Below are 27,368 nucleotides of genomic sequence, written 5' to 3' on the forward strand. Positions count from 1 at the left end.
ACCACAACACGCTGTTTGCAGGACCCGGAAGTAGTAGGAGAAGTCCTGGAGCAGCACATGGAGGCGACTCGCGAGCTACGGTGGGTGCAGCCGCTTATGGGGGGTCTCCAGGAGAAATTCGGGGTGTGTGTAATAAAAGGCGCACGGAAAGGACGGCGCTGTGGTTTGTAAAGTATTATAGATAGCCCTGGTTTGGAGATATAATGGCGGAACTACAAATCCCGGGATACTGTAGGAAAAGCTGATAGTAGATCAATCCACAGAGCTGGAAGCTGAAGACTGCAGTCTACAACCTGGGGCTCTCCAGCAGTTGTGGAACTACAACTCCCAGCATGCATGGGACACCATATAGGAGGTTGTCTCATGAAGACATCATCTGCCCTATTAGGAAATGTGAACATTATAGAGGGGTCCTAATTGGGTGAGAGAGCGGCGAGCAGCTTTTTAGCTCTTAAAGGGGTTGTTCTGCCTCTCACTTCTGCATCGGAGGGGCGCAGTGCTGTTACAGCTCCTCGTACCTGCCAATATTGCAGGTGTGTGGGGTCGTAACGTTATCAGCACTGCTCCCCTCCCATGCGGAAGTCAGTGGTGCCGGACAGCCCCTTTAAATGGTTGTCACATATTCCTTGTGGGAAAAATTCACCAGGCCGATCACAGCTTCCATTGCAAAATCATATTCTGGTCAGGGGTCTCAGGAATGGAGTATTACATTCTTAAAGGGGTCGACTTAAATGAAAAAATCCTCGTCAGCGAAGAAATGATATCTTTGATCAGTTCCCCAATCTTTTTTCCCCCCATGATTTATCAACATTTTTAGCATGCTTATGTGATATTATGGAAGAAGAGGGACAGTCCACATTCACTTGCGGGCTGGGACCAGAACTATGTGAAGCAAGAGAAGGATGCTGCTGTCCAGGGCCCAAACATCAGGCCACAGACTGTATCAGATCAGCAGCCCTTATAACAAGTGTACTTGTATTTCTATTGAAATATATATATTGTACTTCATTTTCTATCATTTATTTTTACATTTACTTTTTTTTCCCCTTAATGTCTATCAGAATCCAGCACATTTACTGTTTGAGGCTGCATAAAGATCTGTAAAAAAAAATGAAGATGGAAGGATTGAAAAAGAAACCTAAGAAGGAGAAAAAGAAGAAAAATGCTACGGCAGTGTGAGTGTGTGTGTGTATATATACAGTGTGTGTATATATATATATACACTCACTGGCCACTTTATTAGGTACACCTGTCCAACTTCTTGTTAACACTTAATTTCTAATCAGCCAATCACATGGCGGCAACTCAGTGCATTTAGGCATGTAGACATGGTCAAGACAATCTCCTGCAGTTCAAACCGAGCATCAGTATGGGGAAGAAAGGTGATTTGAGTGCCTTTGAACGTGGCATGGTTGTTGGTGCCAGAAGGGCTGGTCTGAGTATTTCAGAAACTGCTGATCTACTGGGATTTTCATGCACAACCATCTCTAGGGTTTACAGAGAATGGTCCGAAAAAGAAAAAAAATCCAGTGAGCGGCAGTTCTGTGGGCGGAAATGCCTTGTTGATGCCAGAGGTCAGAGGAGAATGGGCAGACTGGTTCGAGCTGATAGAAAGGCAACAGTGACTCAAATCGCCACCCGTTACAATCAAGGTAGGCCTAAGAGCATCTCTGAACGCACAGTGCGTCAAACTTTGAGGCAGATGGGCTACAGCAGCAGAAGACCACACCGGATACCACTCCTTTCAGCTAAGAACAGGAAACTGAGGCTACAATTTGTACAAGCTCATCGAAATTGGACAGTAGAAGATTGGAAAAACGTTGCTTGGTCTGATGAGTCTCGATTTCTGCTGCGACATTCGGATGGTAGGGTCAGAATTTGGCGTAAACAACATGAAAGCATGGATCCATCCTGCCTTGTATGGAGCATCTTTGGGATGTGCAGCTGACAAATCTTCGGCAACTGTGTGATGCCATCATGTCAATATGGACCAAAATCTCTGAGGAATGCTTCCAGCACCTTGTTGAATCTATGCCACGAAGAATTGAGGCAGTTCTGAAGGCAAAAGGGGGTCCAACCCGTTACTAGCATGGTGTACCTAATAAAGTGGCCGGTGAGTGTGTGTATATATATATGTATGTGTGTATATATATATATATATATATATATATATATATATATGTGTGTGTGTATATATATATATATATATATATATATATATATATATATATATATATATATGTGTGTGTGTATATATATATATATATATATATATATATATATATATATATATACACACCGGAGGAGAGCTGAGTATAAAGGGTTAAGACCAAAAATACTTTATTAATAAATACGTCAAATAGCAAACTGTACAAAAAATGTTAAAAGACGGGCAGGATGTATGGACGATCCCTGGCACCATCAACCCCCCATTAGTATAGAGCCTTTCTAGAAAACAAAACACCAGCTCTCCATATAGTGTACACATGTAATGACCAAGTGGTCACCATATACCTAATAAATTAGCTAGAGCAGCGCTTACCAAAAAAATGTAACAGGGTAGCAAGGCTGGATGGGTGGTGGTACCAAGTTGGATCCTAAGGACACCCCAATGCACGTTTCGCTTCTTTAGTATACAGCTTTTTCAAGGGGATACTGTCATATCTCAGCAAGGACCTTAAATAGCCCACATGAAGTCACATGAGGCCAGTCACATGTTGTGAACATATAAAGGTAAATATGACACAAAAACATGGTAAATAGAATAATCTAAAGTATAATCAATAAATCCCTATTAATATACCATGTTATCAATAATAGGAATATAACGCCTATCATCAACTACTACATAGATAACGAAAAAAGAATTATCAAAAGGCCATATGTGAATTAAAAATATATATAAAGTTTATTTATGAAACATCATAAAAGCATATATCCATGGTGTATACATAGAGGGACAAAAAACCCATAGCATGCTATCACCCATACTACGCACAACCACAGGATATGTATGGGGACAGGAATAATAACAGGAATTAAATATAGAAAATACCCTAAAAAGAAGTGACCAATAATATATAATTGCAAACTGCCCAAGATAATGCCCATAGAGAGGCTTCACAAATATTCGTGTAAACAGTACCTGCAGTACAAGCCTACTATGCCATATTGCTACTATCCCGGATACTAGCAGTTATCCCCACAGTTGATGTCACACTCAGCTTTATCCCTTGATAAAGGAGTCCGAAACGCGCGTCGGGGCGCACGCGCTACCGCAGGTATTGGCGACATCCCCCACATAGCTTGGAGCAGGTAATTATTCAGGCACTTGCCAATTAATATGAGACTTCCTAGCTGAGTGTGACATCAACTGTGGGGATAACTGCTAGTATCCGGGATTATATATTATTGGTCACTTCTTTTTAGGGTATTTTCTATATTTAATTCCTGTTATTATTCCTGTCGCCATACATATCCTGTGGTTGTGCGTAGTATGGGTGATAGTATGCTATGGGTTTTTTGTCCCTCTATGTATACACCATGGATATATGCTTTTATGATGTTTCATAAATAAACTTTATATATATTTTTAATTCACATATGGCCTTTTGATCATTCTTTTTTCGTTATCTACATGTTGTGAACATGCCTAATGGGTTGAATGAGAGGCTAAGCTTTGCCTCATTCTTGTGATTACTGTAATCTTTTCATGGGGTTCATGAAATCGTCCCCATTTCTCATATACTCTTGCTCCCCCATGATCCTGGTTTGGATCAGCTCTCCTCCGGTTTTTCATATATTTATTGAGTGGGTTAACATGTGGCTTCTCCTGGAGTAGCATTGTCTAGTATTATTCACATGGGACATAGTCATTATTTGGGTTTCTGGCATTCTGATGAGATATATATATATATATACACACACACACACACACACACACACACACACACACACACACACACACACACACACACACACACACACACACACACACACACACACACACACACACACACACATGTTTTCCCTTTAAGTTCTTGTTTAAGCATCTTTTCTATTCTCCACTATATTTCCCACTCCACTCACAGCTTTTCTTGGAAATCAAATGCTGGTATAAGAGAGAAAAATAAAATGATAGGAAACTTGAAGAACAGAATAAAAGTAGAAAATAAGATGTCACATAATAACTCCAGCGAAATGTGGCTGGGAATGAAACTACTGACTAGGTATAAGGTGAGACCAGATCAAGGGAATGTGGAACTGGACAGGGCTAACAAAATTAATGAGATTTTCAACAGATTCAGTAATACACGTGCAGAGCAAACAGGAAGGGAAATGGAACTGGGGAACATTCAGCAACATTAATAATGGAGGATGAGCGGACTGATTTCAGAATCTCCTAAAATGATGTGAGGAGACAGTATAGGAAACTAAGCATAGGTAAAGCAGCAGGGCGAGACAGTCTCACTTTACGTGTCCTTAAAGTGTGTGCAAGTCAGCGGTGACTGTCTTTCTGTACTTGTTTAACTGGAGCCTACAATCAGAGAGAGCAGCAGTGTTATGGGAGAATTCCTGCCTGTTCCCAAGACTACTTTCCCATCATCCCTAAACGACTATCGCCCTGTAGCCTTAACATCCCATTCTGTGAAGTCCTTGGAAAGATTAGTGCTTGCTTACTTGAGTCGGACGGTGAGATCCCTTATAGTTTGCTTACCAGCATAGATTGTGGGTGGACGATGCTGTTATGTCTGTTACATACACTACATTCATTTTTGGACACTATACGCGCAATGTTCTTTGATTTCTCCAGTGCCTTCAGTACCTTACAGCCACTCTTACTATACAAAAAGATGACTGATATGAAGGTGGAGGAGGGGATGAGAAATCTGAAAACTGACTACCTGTCACACAGGCCACAGTCTGTACAGATGAGTGCGGTTGTGTCTGGCAGATTATTGAGCAGTGTAAGGTGCCCCTCAGAGAATGGTGCTTTCGCCCTTTATTTTCATGATGTATGCAGTAGATTTTCAGGATAAATCTGATTTTTGCCACCTCCAAAAATTCTTGGATGACTTTGTGGTAGTCAGATGCATTAGGGGGTCGCTGGGATGAGGAAGAATAATAAGAGGGTGGTGTCGTAGTTTGTGGATTGGTGCCAGGCTAACTATTTACACATATGAAGAAAACTAAGGAGCCAGTGAGGAACTATAGCAGGAGAAAGATGGACGGTTCACCTGTCATTATTGCTGGTCAGGAAGTGGAGCAGGTCGAGAGTTACTAATATTTTGGGGGTCAACATGGACAGTAATCTGGACTGGAGCTGCCCATACGGAGAGGATTTACAAGTGGAGGGTGAGCAAACTGCACTTCCTACGGAAACGAAGGTAATTAAAAAATGTGTACAGCAAAATGCTAGAAATGTTCTACTAGACCGTAGTGGTAAGTGCCATATTTTTTGCAGTTGCATGCTGGGGAAGTAGTGTGTAGTTGTCTGATGCTAATAAGCTTATCAGGAAGGCAAGCTCGGCTGTTGGCTGCCATCTTGACACTTCTGAGGAGGTAGTGGAGCAAAGAATTCAGAAGAAGTGTTTGAAGATAATGAACAATAACACACCCTTTCTATGAGCTGTTTATAAGATCCTTTCTTTGACTCTTCTTGCAAATGGAGAAACATGTTGAACGGCAACATACCCAATATTTTAACTGTCTCCTCATTGGGGGACACAGGACCATGGGTGTTATGCTGCTGTCTACTAGGAGGCGACACTATGCATAATCTGAAAAAGATTAACTGTGGCTCCTCCTCTGCAGTATACACCCCTGGACGGCGTCAGCCTTCTCCAGTTTTTTGCTTAGGCTACTTTCACACTAGCGTTAACTGCAATACGTCGCAAATGCGTCGTTTTGCCGAAAATACGCATCCAGCAAAAGTTCTTGCTGGATACGTTTTTTCGTCATAGACTAACATTAGCGACGCATTTGCGACGCATTGCCAAACGTCGCGTCCGTTTTGCGACGCTTGGGCGTGTGTTAGCGGACCGTCGGGAGAAAAAAAACTTACATGTAACGTTTTTTGCTCCCGACGGTCCGCTTTTTCCGACCGCGCATGCGCGGCCGGAACTCCGCCCCCACCTCCCCGCACTTCCCCGCACCTCACAATGGGGCAGCGGATGCGTTGGAAAAATACATCCGCTGCCCCCGTTGTGCGGCGGAGACCACGCTAGCGTCGGGAACGTCGGCCCGACGCACAGCGACGGGTCTTTCCCGACGCTAGTGTGAAAGTAGTCTTAGTGTCGCATAGGAGGCACACCTAAGATTTTTTTACACCGTTTTTTTTCCGACGGATTACAGATGAAGAAAAGTGGGTCTCCTGTGAGACTCCCAGCATGGCTCCTTCCTCGGCCCCCTTTTACGGGGTGCCCGGTTGAAGTAGAGATGGCTATTCCCCATGTTGCTCCTTCCCCAGTCCTCGGGTGCTGGTTCGAAGTCGAGACTCCCCCTCCTTCCCCAATTCTTCTTGGTTTCTGGGTTGAGGTCGAGGTGAGGATAAAGGCCCCTGAAGGTGACAACAGCACCCTCCCTATTCCCCCTCTGGGGGTATTAGGTTGAGACGCCTCAGGTAGGGCCTGTACAGGCAGCACTCTGCAGCTCCCAACAATGGGCCAGCACACTGCACCTGCATCCAGGGACCCCAGCCCAGCTGCGGGCTCCTGTTGGGGCCGGGGGGAGTGCAGGCAGGCATGGCACAGACAGACACAGGGCTCCCTGCGCCCCTGTCTCTGCGGCAGCACCAGCTCTATACTGCCTCAGGGGGACCCCCTATCGGGCCCCCCTTCCGCTTATAGCCCCACCGCTATCCTGCCTTTAAATCTGGGGGGTCCGGTTCAGATCCGACCCCCTCCCGGACTTTTGCGCCGGCCTGGAGCCCTTCTGGGCATCAGGCATCTAATTTAGGCCCCGTTTTCGGCCTAGCTGAAGCCGCCGCCTCCTCTCCGCCCCCCCCGGCTTGCCCCCCGGATGACAAATATGACTCTACAGTGTCATAGAGGGGGTGGATCGAGACAGAAAGGGCATGTTTTTACACAGCTTTGCCGCCTTTTTCTCAGCTCTCCGCCTCCCATCTCCCCCTGCCTCTTCTCCTCGGCGACCATTTCTACTGCAGCAAGGATTAACCCTGCATCTCCCGGTCAGCAGGACCAGGCCAGCCAGTCTCCGGGGGGCACAGGACTGTGGATCTTCGGCGCTCGACCTAGGGGAAAACTGGTGGGATAAGATCACAGCTGGGTTGTTTTACTCGGCTGTGAATCCATATTCCCTATAAGGCTCCCGTATAGGGTCCTCTGCATAGCTACCCCTGTAAGGTCCTCTGCATAGCAGCCCTTCTGCACTCTGTGCACTATGCCGGGCTCAAGGTCCAAGAGAACCAGGCAGGACTGCTATTATGCATTCTACACAGCCTGCAGGACCGCTCTCCCCAGTGGCAGTACATACCCACACTGCCAGGACTGCATCCAGACTACTGTGTCAGAGCCCCAAGAGGCCTCTGCCAATGCTTCGGTGTCTAATGCCACGCCGGAATGGGTCACTCAGATGTCGCAATCTATGACGCAGTCTATAGATAACCTAACCTCCACATTGCTTCAGGCTCTGCAGAGTCATGCCTCGGCTATGACCGTTACCCAGCAAAGGGAGAGCTTGGCTCAGGGACAGGACGACCCTGGCACATCCACGTCTAAGTCAGGACGCAAGCGGACCCACAGTCCATCTACGTCATCCCATAGCACTCGGTCATCCCCTTCTGGGGAGAGACACCGTAGTTCCAGGTCATCTAGACTGTCCCCTTCTAGGGGCAGACAATGCAGATCTCCGCAATCCCCGACCAGAGAAGGCCTCCTCCCCAGCTCACCCAGCAGGGGGACGCCTCAGTGATGCACAGGATTCGGAAGGCATCTGTGACTCCGATTCAGACAAGGAAACGGAGAGGTCCCTGATCCCAATCCCCCCCTAGCAATACTGCGCTAGTTGAGGACATAATCTCTTCCATCCATCGGGTGCTGGACATTTCTGATCCGCCACCAGAAGCCCCAGAACACAAGATTTCCTTTGAAGGACCTCTGAAGCCGCCTAAGGTTTTCTCCGACCAGCCTGAGAAAAAATTCGCTAATCGCAAATATCTGGAGGCGAGGTACCCCTTCCCGCAGAAGGATACCAAGGAGTGGACAGACCACCCGAAGTGGACCCCCCAGTCTCTAGACTAGCAGCACAGCCCCTCCTTTCACTGCCAGATAGCTCAACCCTCAGGGACGCAGCAGACCGGCAGGTAGAACGCATTGCTCGTTTAATTTTCGAGGCCGCAGGGGCATCCCTGGCTCCCGCGTTCGCTTCAGTTTGGGCTGCCAAGGCCATTCTGGCCTGGGCCAAAAATTTACAAGCTGGCCTCCAAGCATCCGCTCCTGAGCTGTCGGACCAAGCGGTTCAAATAGCAGTCGTAGCAGATTACATGCTTCATGCAGCTCTGGATTCAGCAAGGGGTGTAGCGGGGATAGCATCAAACGGCATCACAATTCGGCGTATCCTCTGGCTGCGGGAATGGAAAGCCAACGCAGCCTCAAAGAAGTCCCTCACGCACCTCCCCTACCTCAGTGGGCAACTTTTCGGTGAACAGTTGGACACGATGATATCCAACGCCACCCGGGGTAAGAGTACCTCTCTTCCCCAACTGAAACCTAAACGCACTTACAAGAAGCGTAACCAAACTCGATTCCGATCCTTTTGGAATTCTTCGGGCTGGTCCGTCTCGCGTCCAGCACAAAATCGTAACCGTTCCCCACGCAGGGACAACTCACGATCAACGCAAAGGTCGGACAAGACCTGGCAGTCAAAAGCAGCCCAGTCTAAACCCAGAGGAGGAAAATCTCAGACTTTCTCCTCATCATGACTCACGGACCCCGGAAGACACCACACCCGTAGGCGGACGACTTTTGCTCTTTCATCAAGTCTGGCTGCCTATTACAGAAGACAGGTGGGTCAGGGAACTAGTGTCTTCCGGATACAAAATATACTTCACCTCCAACCCACCGGACCGATTCTTTCTCTCTGTCACCCCAAAACCACCAGCCAAGGCTAGTGGCTTCCGGCAAGCGGTCTCCTCGCTTTTCCAAGCAGGAGTCATAGTACCGGTCCCCACGGCCGAGTGCTTCCAAGGGTTCTACTCCAATCTATTCGTAGTCCCCAAGAAAGGAGGCAGCGTGCGGCCTATACTGGACCTAAAACAACTCAACAAATACGTACTGGTCCGTCACTTCCTCATGGAGTCCCTTCGGTCCATCATTGCGTCCATGGAGAAGGGAAAATATCTCGCCTCCATAGACATACAAGACGCATACCTACATATACCGATTACACCTGCTCATCAGAGGTTTCTCAGGTTCGCAATCGACCAGGACCACTACCAGTTCGTGGCTCTCCCGTTTGGACTCGCCACGGCTCCCAGAGTGTTTACCAAGGTCATGGCAGCCACCATGGACGTCCTGCACTCCAGAGGCATAGTAGTCGTTCCATACTTGGACGATCTACTCATCAAGGCTCCCACCTTCAAGGACTGCAAGCTCAGCGTCTCAATCACAATCGACACTCTGAGTCGCATGGGTTGGTTAGTCAACCTACAAAAGTCATCACCAACCCCGAGTCAGTCTCTGTCCTTCCTGGGAATGCTATTCAACACCTCCAGGGGTCTAGTGCTCCTTCCCAAAGATAAGGCACTGGCTCTCCGTCTAGGAGTTCGCACCCTCCTCCGCAAACCCCCTCGATCTCTCTGGTTTGCCATGAGAGTCCTTGGCAGGATGGGGGCAGCAATAGAAGCTGTCCCATTTGCCCAGTTTCATCTCGGGCCTCTCCAACTAGCCATCCTCAAGTCCTGGGACAAGAACCCTTTCTCGCTCGATAGGGAGTTCTGGCTAATGTCGTCAACCAAGAGGTCCCAGCACTGGTGGCTCAAGCCAACCTCGCTAGCAAAGGGGAAATCCTTTCTCACAGGTCATTGGAAAGTTCTGACCACCGATGCGAGCCCGACGGGTTGGGGTGCAGTGCAACTACACCACAGGGCAGGTGGTCCCCAGTGGAAGCGACCATGCCCATCAACATCCTGGAAATTCGTGCCATCCTGGCATTAAGGGCCTTTCATCACTTACTGGCAGCCTCTCATCAGAATACAGTCGGACAATGCCACGGCTGTGGCATATGTGAATCACCAAGGGGGGACCCGCAGTACCCAGGCGATGCGAGAAGTGTCACACATCCTCCACTGGGCGGAGGACACAGGGTCGGTTCTCTCGGCGGTCCACATTCCAGGTGTGGACAACTGGCAAGCAGACTTCCTCAGCCGACAAGAAATAGACTCGGGAGAGTGGTCTCTCCATCCCGAAATTTTTCGCCAGATCTGCCATCGCTGGGGGACCCCAGATGTGGACCTAATGGCATCCCACTTCAATGCCAAGGTCTCCAACTTCATGGCCAGAACACACGATTCGCGGTCGCTCGGAGCAGACGCTCTGGTTCAGGACTGGACCCAGTTCCAGCTTCTGTACATTTTTCTACCTCTCCCCCTGATATCCAGAGTGGTGAGGAAGATCAAACAAGAGGGAGTTCCAACCATCCTAATTGCACCGGACTGGCACAGACGTACATGGTACGCCGACATCGTACAACTTACAGCAGACGCCCCCTGGCGTCTCCCCGACCGCCACGATCTTCTATCACAAGGCCTGTTCTACCACCAGAACTCAGGGGCTCTCAATTTGACGGCGTGGCCCTTGAGACCTGGGTTCTAACCCTGGCAGGGCTCTCGCCGGATGTCATTGGAACCATGATCAGGCACGGAAGCCAGCCTCTGCCAAAATTAATTACCGTACCTGGAAAGCTTTCTTTACCTGGTGCGAATCTCGTGGCCAGACCCCACTCCCTTATTCCCTACCCAAAGTACTTGGTTTTCTCCAATCGGGTCTGGAGGCCAGGCTGTCATTGGGCTCGCTTAAGAGCCAGTTGTCAGCCCTCTCAGTGCTTTTTCAAAGGCGCATTGCTACCAAGCCGCAAGTAAGGACTTTTTTTCAGGGGGTTTCCCGATTGGTTCCCCCCTACAGACGACCACTAGAAACGTGGGACCTCAACCTCGTCCTGACAGCATTGCAGGAACCACCCTTCGAACCCCTTAAGGAGGTCCCGCTCCGCTTTCTGTCTCAGAAGGTGGTTTTCCTGGTGGCAACCACCTCGCTACGCAGGGTGTCTGAACTGACAGCACTTTCCTGTAGACGGCCCTTCCTGACCTTTCACCAGGACAAGGTAGTTCTTTGTACGGTCCCATCCTTCCTTCCGAAGGTTGTGTCCAACTTCCACCTCAATGAGGAAATTTCACTACCATCCCTTGTTCCGGTTTGTAGAGTGGAAAAGGCTCTGCATACGCTTGACCTTGTCAGGGCATTGCGTATATACGTGTCTAGGACTGCGTCCTTCCGGAGGTCTGATTCTCTCTTCCTCCTTCCGGAAGGCAGCCACAAGGGTCTGCCAGCTTCCAAAGCTAGCCTTGCCAGGTGGATCAAATTGGGGTAGGGTAGGGGCCTCCTGGGCCATTCGGCACCTGGCTTCGGCACAACAAGTGTGTAAGGCGGCCACTTGGACTAGCCTACACACGTTTACTAAACACTACAGGGTTCATACCCAGTCCTCAGCGGACGCGAGCCTGGGTAGATGTGTTCTGCAGGCGGCGGTGCCCTAAGTATAAGGGCCTGTCTGCACAATATTCGTCCATTGCTTCCCACCCAGGGACTGCTTTAGGACGTCCCATGGTCCTGTGTCCCCCAATGAGGGGACAGAGTAAAGGAGATTTTTGTGTACTCACCGTAAAATCTCTTTCTCTTAGCCTCTAATTGTTGGACACAGCTCCCACCCTGTTGCCCTTTCCGGGCCGTTGTAACTGTTGAGTTCTCATATTGTTTTCTTGAGCTCGTACATGGTTGCCTTCTTACAGGCATAATTATGTTCATGTTACGTTCATCCTACTGCTTTTGCACAAAACTGGAGAAGGCTGACGCCGTCCAGGGGTGTATACTGCAGAGGAGGAGCCACAGTTAATCTTTTTCAGATTATGCATAGTGTCGCCTCCTAGTGGACAGCAGCATAACACCCATGGTCCTGTGTCCCCCAATTAGAGGCTAAGAGAAAGAGATTTTACGGTGAGTACACAAAAATCTCCTTTTTTCCCCAAACATCTGAATACAGCGACATCCCAACAATAGCCAGAATTTCTGAGATTCTAATACAGCTGCGGTTTCTCCTTCCTTTCACCTTTGTATCTGCTAGAGAGTAGTGATATAACTTCCATTGCTGTATACTGTACTAAAAGATTTTTTGACTCTTTGCAGATGTGAAGCTAAAATCTCAGAAGTTGAACCTGCAGCTGAAAGTTATGTAGCAGGAGAAGTGTCGGACAGCTTGTTCCCGAAGAAATCCAACCAGGGTACAACTGCGCTGTCATCGCTCTTCGATACCAAGGCTTCCTCCGCTCAGCCCCTCTACGTTCCTGTTGTAATTGTGAGTTTTATAGTTTTACTTAACTAGAAAAAAAAAGTGTTTTAAAAATAGACAAAACAGTGCCATTCTTGCCTTCTTGCTGTGTTTGGCACTACAGTTCAGTTCCGTTCAAATGTGAACTGCAATACCAGACAAAACTAATAAAAAAAAAAAAGTGTGTATGGCGTATATTATATATGTTATTTGGCACATCATTTTAATGGAGTGCTAGTAACCTGCATAGTGGAAATGCGGACAAAAAAGTCTAACGGGGAGAAAAGAATTCATATTCTGCAAAATGTCAAGTGCTGCACAATGTGAATATAATGCAATTTATATATGCAGTACTTGTGGGTCCCTAGCTGCTGTGAAACTGCAACTCCCAGCAAGGCTGCAGAGCCAGATGTTAGAGATGACTGCTTTACTAAGGCAATGATCAATCCTAGAATGTTCACATTTACTCTGAGATTTTACTTTATTTTTTATTATTTTTGTTTTTGGTCTATAGACAAAAACTAAAAGAAAATTTCCTGAGCCAGATGAGGCAAAAAAGAGTAAGCAAGCTGCTGCTGCCCTGCAAGAAGCTGAGCCAAAGAGCAAGGTCGCTAAAAAAGAGCTGACCCTATCTGAAAAGCGAGTGGAGGACAGGTAGGATCGGGCCAATGAAGTGAAAACTACAGCTAAGGCTCCAAGACAACTATTTAGGATCAAAAGGCGGCATGTGACTCCCTCCCCCTACCCCCACTCCCCATCATTCAGAGTAAGGGCTTCTTTAGACATCCGTGAAACTCTCTCTGTACACGAACTGTCTGCAGCTCTCTCTTAACTCGACAATCTCATATGTCTATGAGGCTGTTATATTCTGGAAGGGAGACCTGTGGACAATGTGCATTGTAGTCCGTTGAGTTTCAAGGATGTCTGAAGCAGCCATTATGCTTGGATTTTTACTCTTGGTCAACACTGCGGAGTCATAACCTAATTGATACCAAACAGTGTGAGCCCCCATTCTCTGATTGCATCACCGCGCGTTGTAGGATGGTTATTACTGTTCCTGCTCCGCCGTAGCAATGACATTACATGAAAAAAAAACCTGCAGCACTGTTATGTGGCTGCCAAGATGTTCTGCATCAGTAAGTATTTAGTGAATCAATGTGAAAAGCTATAACCCTACAATACAGGTCCTTCTCAAAAAATTAGCATATAGTGTTAAATTTCATTATTTACCATAATGTAATGATTTCAATTAAACTTTCATATATTATAGATTCATTATCCACCAACTGAAATTTGTCAGGTCTTTTATTGTTTTAATACTGATGATTTTGGCCTACAACTCCTGATAACCCAAAAAACCTGTCTCAATAAATTAGCATATTTCAACCGTCCAATCAAATAAAAGTGTTTTTTAATAACAAACAAAAAAACCATCAAATAATAATGTTCAGTTATGCACTCAATACTTGGTCGGGAATCCTTTGGCAGAAATGACTGCTTCAATGCGGCGTGGCATGGAGGCAATCAGCCTGTGACACTGCTGAGATGTTATGGAGGCCCAGGATGCTTCAATAGCGGCCTTAAGCTCATCCAGAGTGTTGGGTCTTGCGTCTCTCAACTTTCTCTTCACAATATCCCACAGATTCTCTATGGGGTTCAGGTCAGGAGAGTTGGCAGGCCAATTGAGCACAGTAATACCATGGTCAGTAAACCATTTACCAGTGGTTTTGGCACTGTGAGCAGGTGCCAGGAAGCATGAAGTGCTCCAAAATCTCCTGATAGCTAGCTGCATTGACCCTGCCCTTGATGAAACACAGTGGACCAACACCAGCAGCTGACATGGCACCCCACACCATCACTGACTGGGTACTTGACACTGGACTTCAGGCATTTTGGCATTTCCTTCTCCCCAGTCTTCCTCCAGACTCTGGCACCTTGATTTCCGAATGACATGCAAAATTTGCTTTCATCAGAAAAAAGTACTTGGGACCACTTAGCAACAGTCCAGTGCTGCTTCTCTGTAGCCCAGGTCAGGCGCTTCTGCCGCTGTTTATGGTTCAAAAGTGGCTTTACCTGGGGAATGCGGCACCTGTAGCCCATTTCCTGCACACGCCTGTGCACGGTGGCTCTGGATGTTTCCACACCAGACTCAGTCCACTGCTTCCTCAGGTTCCCCAAGGTCTGGAATCGGTCCTTCTCCACAATCTTCCTCAGGGTCCGGTCACCTCTTCTCGTTGTACAGCGTTTTCTGCCACATTGTTTCCTTCCAACAGACTTACCATTGAGGTGCCTTGATACAGCACTCTGGGAACAGCCTATTTGTTGAGAAATTTCTTTCTGGGTCTTACCCTCTTGCTTGAGGGTGTCAATGATGGCCTTCTTGACATCTGTCAGGTCGCTAGTCTTACCCATGATGGGGGTTTTGAGTAATGAACCAGGCAGGGAGTTTTTAAAAGCCTCAGGTATCTTTTGCATGTGTTTAGAGTTAATTAGTTGATTCAGAAGATTAGGGTAATAGGTCGTTTAGAGAACCTTTTCTTGATATGCTAATTTATTGAGACAGGTTTTTTTGGGTTATCAGGAGTTGTAGGCCAAAATCATCAGTATTAAAACAATAAAAGACCTGACAAATTTCAGTTGGTGGATAATGAATCTATAATATATGAAAGTTTAATTGTAATCATTACATTATGGTAAATAATGAAATTTAACACTATATGCTAATTTTTTGAGAAGGACCTGTATATCTGAATACTGTAAATCCAGATAATTGATTACTGTCAATACCAGGACACTTCCTGACTGGTCACTTTTGGCATATCCCATGTTGCATGCGTTGATTTTCTTTTCTGTGCAGCAGTATTGATCCTTGGCAGGCTGTGTGATCCTACCTGTGTTTTCGTCCATTAAAAGTAATTTTGGCTCCATTTTTTTTTTTTTTGCACTGTTGCAGAGAGCAGGCACTGACAAATGCTGATGAGGCCGAAAAAAAGAAAACCGCTAAAATGAAAAACCTAAAAAACAATAAATACTCTGAAGAGGAAGACATAACTAAGCAGGAGAAAAAGAAAATGATTATGGCAGAGGAGAGGGTGAAGAATAAAAGAACAGTCTTTGTTGGTAATTTGCCATCTTCCTGTACTAAACAGGTACGTGGTAACAGATCTGAAAAAGTATTACGTCAAGCCAAAAGTAGTATTGGCTTATCACAATTAATGTGGGAATTTCAGTTTATAGAGATAATCACTAGTGATCAGTGAACGTGCTCTGGTAAGGTGTTATTCGATCATGCTTATGTGCTAACCTAGTGAATTCAGCATGCTCAAATAATTTGTTTGAGTCCTCGACTGTATGTCTCATGGCTGTTCGGCAGCCGCGGGGACTCGCACATATTATTCGAGCATGCCAAAGTCACTCGGTTAGCACCCGAGCATGCTCAGATAACACCTTACCCTTAGCACGTTCACTGATCACTACTAAGCACCCCTCTTACCCACAGGGCATGTCTGGTTTTGCAGCTGGCCATATTCACTTGTCAGCCCAATAACAAGAATTCCTCTTTCTGAATAAAACTTTTTTTTTTCTAAGATACAGCAAAGTTAAAGCATTACATTATGGCTGGATCCTAGTTTCAGGATAGCTGCTCAAACCAAACAATCCATCCTTCAGTGTTGCTATTTATTACCAGTGTCGGACATGTTTAGGGTTTTTCTTCCATTAGTCTGAAACTATGTCCTGTCTTTTATTACTTTACCCTTCACTTTGTCTGTGATTGTGATTTATGTTTATTAGATGCTGAAGTCTTGCTTTAAAGAGTTTGGAACAATCGAGACGATGAGGTTCCGTTCTGTGGTATGTTTCCATGTTAAAGGTTTATTTTAATATCCTTTTTGTTTTTAGGAAAATCAGGAATTTGCACCTGGAGAGATTGACCTGTCTAGATTGTATCCCTTTGTGGCTCTCTCCAATGTAAAACTGATCATGTGTGGTCCCGCTGCTGGAAACCTTTCACCCTCCGGATCAGCTGATATTGCCTGGAAAAGTTGCATAATTATGTATTACGTGGCACCCACATAAATGCATTGTAGGCGGCGTATTACATGATTGGGTAAACCTGGCACAATCAATGCGATGTATATGCCCCAAAAGAATGCAGAGATGGCCAGGACAACCATTTTAAAGTGAAGCTCCAAGTTGCAGTTGCTACAAATCATTCTAATATACCTTATATTATGACTTCATTGCATAGTGTGTAGTAATGGGATCATGTGAAGCAAAACATGCTTCTTTTATGCGGGAGCACTCGATGTGTACAAGGCAGGCGCATTGACCTGTCTGCACTCGATCACATAATGTGGATCTGGGATTCTGTATCTGAACGGTTTCCCTCCTCGGTTCGTGTCCAGGCAGTGATCACCTTTATTGATTTTATAACTCGGTCCTTATGGTTGAGTTGAAGATCTTGGAATGCTTTCATATTAGATTCTTAGAACACTCTCCTCTTAGGCTCTATTCTTTATAACTCGGTCCTTATGGTTGAGTTGAAGATCTTGGAATGCTTTCATATTAGATTCTTAGAATACTCTCCTCTTAGGCTCTATTCACATCTGCTTTGTGACTTTCATTAAAAATGGAAGCCACAGTACTGCTGTCCGAACCACTATCTGCCGACAAAAATCTTCCCAAGTGAAGGGCTCTTCAGACCAACATAATATACACACACCGAGCGTACACACACCCATTGTAGCCAATGGTTGAGGAATTGGGTGCGTAATCGGGACCGCTTTGGATTAGTGGTAGAGTGTACGTCGGCTGCAGTTCTCGCCTTGATTTTGTTATGCGACTTACAACAGGGTCCATTATAACGACAGAAAATAAAGCGCCACTTTCCCATCAACCATTATACGTTCTGCTATACTGGCCACCAGTTCAGTATCCCATGCAGAGTAGGGCAATGGGGTACTCGGCACCGGGTCCTACGGTTCGGGGGATGTCACGGTGGCTGACCCGGTCCGTGGCCTCAGGGGCGTCCAGTAAAAGAGTTTATATATGGGCAAGGTGCAGTAAAGAACGAGGAGACAGGTTTGCAGTCTTTTACCTTGTTTACTGAAGACTTCAGATGGTATCCTCAGCCCGGAGCGCCAGATGACAGGGTAGGCAGAGTCCGGCCGGTCTGAAGGCAAATCCAGAGTCCCCTTATCCAGGTGGAAATCAGTAGCCTTCCTCTAGCGCCTGTGTGTTGTAGTACCTCCCTGCTGAGCTTCCCGGTAAGGTCCTCACAACTCTTGTAGATGTTCTAGATATTTTTTCTTCCTCTCTGTCCCCCAGATGGTATGGATAGGACAAACCCATATGACTGATGGCCTGAGGCTTTTTATAGGGACCCTAGAGATGCCCCGGCCCCCGCAAGTTGCCACTGTCTTCTTAGGTATTAAGGTCGGGCAGCCAACTTGGAATTGACTGTTCTGCTGGTCTCTGGAGCAAGGCTTGGAGACAGTTACTCCCTCGGTGTTTCTGGCTACCGGCTTCTGCGCCTCAGAAAGGAGCAGCTTGTTCCTGGCTGATCTCCCTCTGGTATTTCTCTCCTGTGCTCTGCTTTCCTGCACACTCTCTGCAGTATGTTCACCTTTTTGTGTCTTTTTCCAGGAGTTGCAGCACTTCAGGCCAGCAGAGCTCCACTCCTTCTGTCTGCCTGACAGGAACTTAATTCCTTTTCCTCCAGATCAGGATGTAAATAGGGAAGCTCACCCTAAACAGGCTTAGAGCTCCCCCTTCTGGTCTGGAGTGTGAACATGTTGCATGTGTGTGATACCTGAATGTGGTTGTCTTTCATTGCCTTCAGACATGACATCACTTCTCACCTGAAAGGATAATGATATCAGGACACTGGGGCGCCGCAGGAACACAGCTTATACTTTGTACTGTTGATGTAGAACAGCCAGGTGTCATATAAATGCTCACTTATTATTTTTTTATCCCCTTCTTTCTATGTTAAGGCTCGAGCAGACCCCACTGAATCGAGAAAAGTTGCTGCTATTAAGTGAGTTGACTTTATATATATTTTTCAGGTATTTCTCTTTCCTTGGTGCCCGTTCTATGTGATGGACATATAAGTACTCCCCTCTCGTGGCTGGTCACCTTTACAGAAATGCCTGAATAATTCAAGGACTGCCTTCATCCCTGATATAAGCCTTTGCTTTTGATCTAGATGGTATACTTTTTCTTATTTGACTGGTTCTCTTGAACAAGAAGCTGATGTTACCTAATTTAGGGTATTTAACCCCTTCATGACCTTGCCGTTTTTTGCAATTCTGACCAGTGTCCCTTTATGAGGTAATAACTCAGGAACGCTTCAACGGATCCTAGCGATTCTGAGATTGTTTTTTCGTGACATATTGGGCTTCATGTTAGTGGTAAATTTAGGTCGATAATTTCTGAGTTTATTTGTGAAAAAAATGGAAATTTGGCAAAAATTTAGAAAATTTCTCAATTTTCACATTTTGAATTTTTATTCTGTTAAACCAGAGAGTTATGTGACACAAAATAGTTAATAAATAACATTTCCCACATGTCTACTTTACATCAGCACAATTTTGGAAACAAATTTTTTTTTTGCTAGGAAGTTATAAGGGTTAAAATTTGACCAGTGATTTCTCATTTTTACAACAAAATTTACAAAACCATTTTTTTTAGGGACCACCTCACATTTGAAGTCAGTTTGAGGGTTCTATATGGCTGAAAATACCCCAAAGTGACACCATTCTAAAAACTGCACCCCTCAAGGTGCTCAAAACCACATTCAAGAAGTTTATTAACCCTTCAGGTGTTTCACAGCAGCAGAAGCAACATGGAAGTAAAAAATGAACATTTAACTTTTTAGTCACAAAAATGATCTTTTAGCGAAATTTTTTTTATTTTCCCAAGGGTAAAAGGAGAAACTGGACCATGAACGTTGTTGTCCAATTTGTTCTGAGTACGCTGATACCTCATATGTGGGGGTAAACCACTGTTTGGGCGCACGGCAGGGCTCGGAAGGGAAGGAGCGCCATTTGACTTTTTTCAATGAAAAATTATCTCCATCGCTAGCAGACACCATGTCACGTTTGGAGAGCCCCTGTGTGCCTAAACATTGGAGCTCCCCCACAAGTGACCCCATTTTGGAAACTAGACCCCCCCAAGGAACTTATCTAGAAGCATAGTGAGCACTTTAAACTCTCAGGTGCTTCACAAATTGATCCGTAAAAATGAAAAAGTACTTTTTTTTCACACAAAATTTCTTTTAGCCTCAATTTTTTCATTTTCACATGGGCAACAGGATAAAATGGATCCTAAAATTTGTTGGGCAATTTCTCCTGAGTACGCCGATACCTCATATGTGGGGGTAAACCACTGTTTGGGTGCACGGCAAGGCTCGGAAGGGGAGGCGTGCCATTTGACTTTTTGAATGGAAAATTAGCTCCAATCATTTGCGGACACCATGTCGCGTTTGGAGATCCACTGTGTGCCTAAACATTGGAGCTCCCCTACAAGTGACCCAATTTTGGAAACTAGACCCCCCAAGGAACTTATGTAGATGCATAGTGAGCACTTATAACCCCCAGGTGCTTTACAGAAGTTTATAACGCAGAGCCGTGAAAATAAAAAATAATTTTTCTTTTCTCAAAAATGATTTTTTAGCCCACATTTTTTTATTTTCCCAAGGGTAACAGGAGAAATTGGACCCCCAAAAGTTGTTGTCCAGTTTCTCCTGAGTACGCTGGGGTAAACCACTGTTTTGGCACACATCGGGGTTTGGAAGGGAAGTAGTGACGTTTTAAAATGCAGACTTTGATGGAATGCTCTGCGGGCGTCAGGTTGCGTTTGCAGAGCCCCTGATGTGCTTAAACAGTAGGAACTCCCCACAAGTGACTCCATTTTGGAAACTAGACCCCCAAGGGAACTTATCTAGATGTGTGGTGAGCACTTTGAACCCCCAAGTGCTTCACAGAAGTTTATAACGCAGAGCCGTGAAATTAATAAATGTGTTTCCTTTCCTCAAAAATATTTTTTTAGCCCAGAATTTTTTATTTTTGCAAGGGTAACAGGAGAAATTTGACCCCAAAAGTTGTTTTCCAGTTTCTCCTGAGTACGCTGATACCCCATATGTGGGGGTAAACCACTGTTTGGGCACACGACAGGGCTCGGAAGGGAAGTAGTGACATTTGAAATGCAGACTTTGATGGAATGGTCTGCGGGCGTCACATTGCATTTGCAGAGCCCCTGATGTGCCTAAACAGTAGAAATACCCCACAAGTGACCCCATTTTGGAAACTAGACCCCCCAAGGAACTTATCTAGATGTGTGGTGAGCACGTTCAACCCCCAAGTGCTTCACAGAAGTTTATAACGCAGAGCCGTGAAAATAAAAAATAATTGTTCTTTCCTCAAAAATTATGTTTTAGCAAGTAATTTTTTATTTTTGCAAGGGTATCAGGAGAAATTGGACCCCAACAGTTGTTGCCCAGTTTGTCCTGAGTACGCTGGTACCCCAAATGTGGGGGTAAACACCTGTTTGGGCGCACGTCGGGGCTTGGAAGGGAGGGAGCACCATTTGACTTTTTGAACGCAAGATTGGCTGGAATCAATGGTGGCGCCATGTTGCGTTTGGAGACCCCTGATGTGCCTAAACAGTGGAAACCCCTCAATTCTAACTTCAACACTAACCCCAACACACCCCTAATCCTAATCCCAACTGTAGCCATAACCCTAATCACAACCCTAACCCCAACACACCCCTAACCACAACCCTAACCCCAACACACCCGTAACCCTAATTCCAATCCTAATCCTAACCCTAATCCCAACCCTAACCCTAATCCCAACCCTAACCACAACTGTAACCCCAACACACCTCTAACCCTATCCGTAACCCTAACCACAAGCCTAATCTTAACCCTATTTCTAACCCTAGCCCTAATTCCAACCCTAACTCTAATTCCAACCCTAACCCTAAGGCTATGTGCCCACGTTGCGGATTCGTGTGAGATTTTTCCGCACGATTTTTGAAAAATCAGCAGGTAAAAGGCACTGCGTTTTACCTGCGGATTTACAGCAGATTTCCAGTGTTTTTTTTGTGCGGATTTCACCTGCGGATTCCTATTGAGGAACAGGTGTAAAACGCTGCGGAATCTGCACAAAGAATTGACATGCTGCGGAAAATACAACGCAGCGTTTCTGCACGGAATTTTCCGCACCATGGGCACAGCGGATTTGGTTTTCCATAGGTGTACATGGTACTGTAAACCTGATGTAAAACTGCTACGAATTCGCAGCGGCCAATCCGCTGCGGATCCGCGGCCAATCCGCTGCGGATCCGCAGCCAAAGCCGCACTGTGTGCACATGCCATAACCCTAACCCTAACCCTACCCCTAGTTCTAACCCTAGCTCTAACCCTAACCCTAGTGGAAAAAGAAAAAAACATATTTTCTTTATTTTATTATTGTCCCTACCTATGGGGGTGATAAAGGGGGGGGTTTATTTATTATTTTTTTTATTTTGATTGCTGTGATAGAACCTACCACAGCGATCAAAATGTACTTGTAACGAATCTGCCAGTCGGCGGACGGACCGACTTCGGGAGGCTCGGTAAGTAGGATCGGAGGACGGGGGGAGCGGACAGGAGCACGGGGGAGCGAACAGGGGGACGGAGGGGGGTACCGGACATAACAGAGGACTGGGGAGGAGATCGGGGTCGGTGGGGGGGGGGGCCAGAACATGATTTCCAGCCATGGCAGATGCTATTGCAGCATCGGCCATGGCTGGATTGCAATATTTCACCATTTTCATAGGTGAAATATTGCAAATTGCGCTGATTGGCTGTTGCACTTTCAACAGCCAATCAGAGCGATCGTAGCCACGTGGGGGCAAAGCCACCCCCCCTAGGCTGAAGTACAACTCCCCCTCTCCCTGCAGATCGGGTAAAATAGGAGTTAACCCTTTCACCCGATCTGCAGGGATGCGATCATTCCATGACGCCACATAGGCGTCATGGGTCGGGAAGGGGTTAAAAAAACCAAACAAACAAAGTTTTCTTAACTTAGAAAACTGCTTTAATATTTTTTTTCATATTTATCATCATTTTTTACTGTATGCTGAATAGTAAAAACAGAAATATAGTATAAAGGGCAGGAACTGTGTAAAAGTTCCCACTGCTGGAGCAGCCGGGGGATTAAATAGATAAAATTAAATACATTTTTATTATTATTCTTTTACCCATAATGTTTCCAGTCCTTACACCGGTTTCAATTTCAGGCATCGCCTTTTAATTGTAACCTCTATAATGTAATTTATCTTGTAGGCGAAATCTGCATCCCAAGCGTAAAAGCATAAATGCATATGTGGTCTTTAAGGAAGAAGCCGGTGCTACCAAGGCTATTATAAGGTAATGTTACTAGCATTGCTCTTGTTCTGGACCACCACCCAGATGCAAGATGTAATGAGACCTCTTTGGTTGTCGGAAAGCTTTGTGAGGATGTTCAACAACCATTGGAAGGACTAAGATGTTCTGCAGCAGCCAATGACATGACCAGTTTTGCGCTGCTATTATTTACTGCATTTGTTTTAAATATTTTTTTAGAAATGGTTTTGAGATCGGTAGTGGATTTCATATCAGAGTTGACCTTGCTTCAAAAAGTCCAAATGTAAGTATCCTGCACTTTATGCTGCCATTGGAAATGGTTTTCAGCAGCGTCTGGCTTTGATATTATTTTTTTTTACCTTTTTCTTTTTACAGCACAACAACAAGAAAACTGTATTTGTGGGAAACCTTCCTTATGGTAAGCTGCACTTCTCCACAGTTCTGATATACTGCACAGGTCCATTGGCATATAAGGCCATTTCCTACATCTCTCCCCCCCCCCCCCCCCCCCCTGGAGGACTCAGCATTGTACAGATATTGCATTGATTTCAATGGACACTGTGTAATACTTAAAGTGGCCTGTGGAGGCGCTGCAGGGAAAGTAACAACTATGTTCACACTTCATTTTTTGTGGAGTTTTTGGAGCAAAACACTCCAAGTTCTCTTCAATACTCCTGAAAAAATTGTGAGTTTCTGTTCCAAAAACACATACTCAGTGTGCACATATCCTTAATGACGATGTCCAAGTAAAGTACAGGACGCCTGAGGTCAGAGATTGCCCGCAGTTGTTCCAACTCCTTTAATGACTTCTATGAAAATTAATTTGGCTAATAGCCCTCCACTATATTTCACACGATTCAGACCTAAATGTTATATTATTCCTCTTTCATTTTTCCTTTAGACATTGAAGATGAGGCGCTCAGACAACACTTTTCTGATTGTGGCACGATAGAAGGTGTTCGTATCATCAGGGATAAGAGCACAGGGATCGGAAAAGGTTTTGGCTACGTTTTGTTTCAGGTATGTAATGGGAACAGAAATATCATAACGTACTCCTGCTAGTTTTCCTTTTTGTATTGCATCTTCATTTTGTACAAGCCAGCCCCCTGACCAAGCCTCCTCTCCAGTCACAAATCAGGTGTACGGCTTTCTTCTTGCTCCTTTTGCAAGCCAGCCCCCTGACCAAGCCTCCTCTCCAGCCACAGATCAGGGAATGGTTTGCTTCTTGCTCTTTAATACAAACCAGCCCCCTGACCAAGCCTCCTCTCCAGTCACAGATCATATGTTTGGCTTGCCTGTTGAGCCATTATATAAACCAACCTCCTGACCAAGCCTCCTCTCCAGTCACAGATCATATGTATGGCTTGCCTGTTGAGCCATTATACAAACCAGCCTCCTGACCAAGCCTCCTCTCCAGTCACAGATCAGGTGAATGGTTTGCCTGTTGAGCCATAATACAAGCCAGCCTCCTGACCAAGCCGCCACTCCAGTCACAGATCATATGTATGGCTTGCCTGTTGAGCCATTATAAAAGCCAGCCCCCTGACCAAGCCTCCTCTCCAGTGACAGATCAGGTGAATGGTTTGCCTGTTGAGCCATTATACAAGCCAGCCCCCTGACCAAGCCTCCTCTCCAGCCACAGATCAGGTGAATGGTTTGCTTCTTGCTCCTTTATACAAGCCAGCTCCCTGACCAAGCCTCCTTTCCAGTCATAGATCAGGTGTATGGTTTGTTTATTGCTCGTTTTGCAATCCAGCCCTGTGATCGGGCCTTCACTACTGTCTACATCTTTTTCTAACACGGGAGTACCCCTATAATTCCATTTGCTCAGTTGAGGGCCTAAATTACAGACTTCTAGTTTCCCATTGCTCAAATCTAATTAACCTTCCTGTTCTCAAAACAATTTTTTTTTTGTTTGTTTGTTTTTTTTTGCAGGGAACCGACTCCGTGCTGCTTGCGCTTAAGCTGGGGAATTCTGAGCTGATGGGCAGAAAACTCAGAATAAAACGATGCATCTCCAATGATGCAAAAGGACCGGAGAAAAACAGCAGCTTCAAGCAGAAGTTTACGTTGCTAAACAAAGGACAAGTGAAGAAACACTCATTTGTGGGCGAGAGGGCAAATAGTACAAAAATTAAAAACAAAAGGCCAAACAATAAGATAAATCAAATAGGCACAAATGCAAACAAGAAGCGGTTCAATAAGCCAAGGGACAATCGAACAAACAAGAAGCCGTACAGTAAACCAAGGGACAAGCAAACAAATAAGAATCCATACAATAAACCAAGAGACAAGCAAACCAATAAGAATCCCAACAAGAAGCGGTACAAAAAGCCAAACAAGCAAGCACACAGGAAATGAACTGGACAGAGCAGTAATAGACAGTTTTGTGAATCATGAAGAATTGTGGCTCCATGCAATTGACAACATTAGTGTACGTTCACATGTCCAGTATTCATCAGTTAGAACGGATCCAACAGTCTCTTAACAAAAAAGTTGTGCAGACACCGTTAAAAAAACCTGAATTCAACTGGATCCGTTTTTTTTAATTTTTTTAATACATTGAAATCTATAGAAAACTGTCAGTTTTGTTCCAATTGAAAATGATCCATTAACCAAAGAAAGGATCCTGTTCAAGTGAAAGAACGGACGGCTATTTAACTGATTTGTTTTCCATAGACTTATGTTTAAATTAAAAAAAATAAAAATAAAAATGAGTGTATTTTTTTTTTTTTAAGCGCGACACCAAAGTCTGCACAAGGCTGTGTTCACATGTCCAGTAAAGTGTCATGAGTGAATTGTTTTATAAAAAAAATAAATTAAAGTAAGTTAAACAGAAGTCGTTTATTTTTTTACCACGAACATGGATTGGCTGCAGCGGTCACTTGCTGGCTACTTGTAAGCAAAGGTCGGGTGGGATGCTTGAGTGTTTTCTCCTACACCTCATTGGGGGACACAGGACCATGGGTGTTATGCTGCTGCCACTAGGAGGACACTAAGCACATAAAGAATAACTCCTCCTCTGCAGTATACACCCTCCTGCTGGCTCTAAGTGAACCAGTTCTTGCTTGGTGTCTGTAGGAGGCACTTGGGTCTGTTTCAGACCCCACCGTTTTTATTTTAATTTAAATTTTTTATTCTATTTTTTCCTTAACGGAGCGAATGGGGACGACGGACCCTTTCTAGGTTCCGATCTTCCCCGAACCATCAACAGGCAAGTACGTGGAGCGTTCCTCCCGTATCCTTTCCTGCAAAGTTGAATGCCAGCCCTGAGCTCACCTTATGGGCGACGGTTCCTTCGCGTTTCGATGTCCCCCCTCCATAGCAGGCGACCACATGGAGTAGCCCTCCATCTACCTCTCCTGGAGCCAGGTGCATAGCCGGACATAAATGTGTATGGCGTCCGTGCAGCCCCCCTGCATCACCTCTGATATAGCGGATGACGCAAGGCGGGAGAAGCTCTCCACTCCCTCCCTGACTATGGCGACGGTGGATTGCGCATCTGCCCACCGCATCTTCCGTGAGTACACTGTGGGGGCCGAGGCACTGGGGGGTCCTGGTCCCCGGGGTATGGAAGGTCCGCACCTCTACAGAAAGCCCGGGTCCGTGGGTGGTCCGCAGCGCCCATTTTTGATGGAGCGCTCTTCAGTATGGAACTAATAGCGGTCGCGACGCCGCCGGCCGCAACCGCAAGCTTTTCAAATTTAGTCCCCGGCTTTTCCCTGCATGCAGGCCGGAGTGCTTAGCCACGCCCACCGGCAATTACCGCCGCCCATCTTTTCCAGCGCTTCTCGTTCCCTGAGAAGCGCTCTCACAGATCTTGGCGGCCATCTTGGTACACCCAGCGCTGATCCTGCAGCGCTGCTCCAGCCCTCCTAATCTCTGGATCTGGGGTCACAACCGATATACCTTCAGGACCATACATTGCGGACCTCCCCTGGGGACTCAAGACACAGGACCTGGGTAAGCTGCAGATACATAGCTTAACCCTTCCCCTGCTAGTAAGCGCTCTCCTCAAGGTTACTATGTCTCAATCAAGGCCTCACAGAAAGTCTGAGAAAACCCACACTGTATTTTTTGCTGCATGTACCTCTTGTAAGGTCTCATTACCCCGGGGTCACAATACTGCATTGTGCACAGCTTGTGAACCGGCGATTGTTCAGGAACCACCTGTTACTGATACCAAACCTAGTGAGCCTGGCCCCCCTGAGTGGGCTACCTCCCTTACCCGGTCTATGGCATCCCTGGCAAAAGTGTTAGAATCGTTCCGAGACCCCTCCTCTTACCAGGGCACTCTTACGGACGACAATTCCGATCCTCAAAACCCCTCGTACTCTAGGGGGTCGTACCTTGCCAAGGGGCTCCCGCCCTTCCAGAAAAAAGACTCATGCCGTATCCCCAGACCATCACC

The 27,368-nt window shown here is 45.9% G+C and overlaps 2 protein-coding genes across 2 annotated transcripts in view; one reads left to right on the forward strand and one right to left on the reverse strand.

Moving 5' to 3' along the window:
- On the forward strand, positions 1-25,796 carry RBM34 (RNA binding motif protein 34). Its single transcript, XM_077283746.1, has 12 exons — positions 1-80; positions 1,062-1,175; positions 12,420-12,588; positions 13,076-13,215; positions 15,515-15,710; positions 16,354-16,413; positions 18,558-18,601; positions 22,898-22,981; positions 23,177-23,240; positions 23,333-23,375; positions 23,859-23,977; positions 24,893-25,796. The coding sequence occupies exons 2-12, from the start codon at positions 1,111-1,113 to the stop codon at positions 25,316-25,318; spliced, it is 1,410 nt and encodes a 469-aa protein (XP_077139861.1). The 5' UTR covers positions 1-80; positions 1,062-1,110; the 3' UTR covers positions 25,319-25,796.
- Positions 1-27,368, reverse strand: part of PFKFB1 (6-phosphofructo-2-kinase/fructose-2,6-biphosphatase 1) — a 724,603-nt gene that overhangs the window by 536,556 nt on the left and 160,679 nt on the right. The window lies entirely within an intron of this gene.

Source organism: Ranitomeya variabilis, chromosome 2 (assembly GCF_051348905.1).
Source record: "Ranitomeya variabilis isolate aRanVar5 chromosome 2, aRanVar5.hap1, whole genome shotgun sequence".
Taxonomy (NCBI): domain Eukaryota; kingdom Metazoa; phylum Chordata; class Amphibia; order Anura; family Dendrobatidae; genus Ranitomeya; species Ranitomeya variabilis.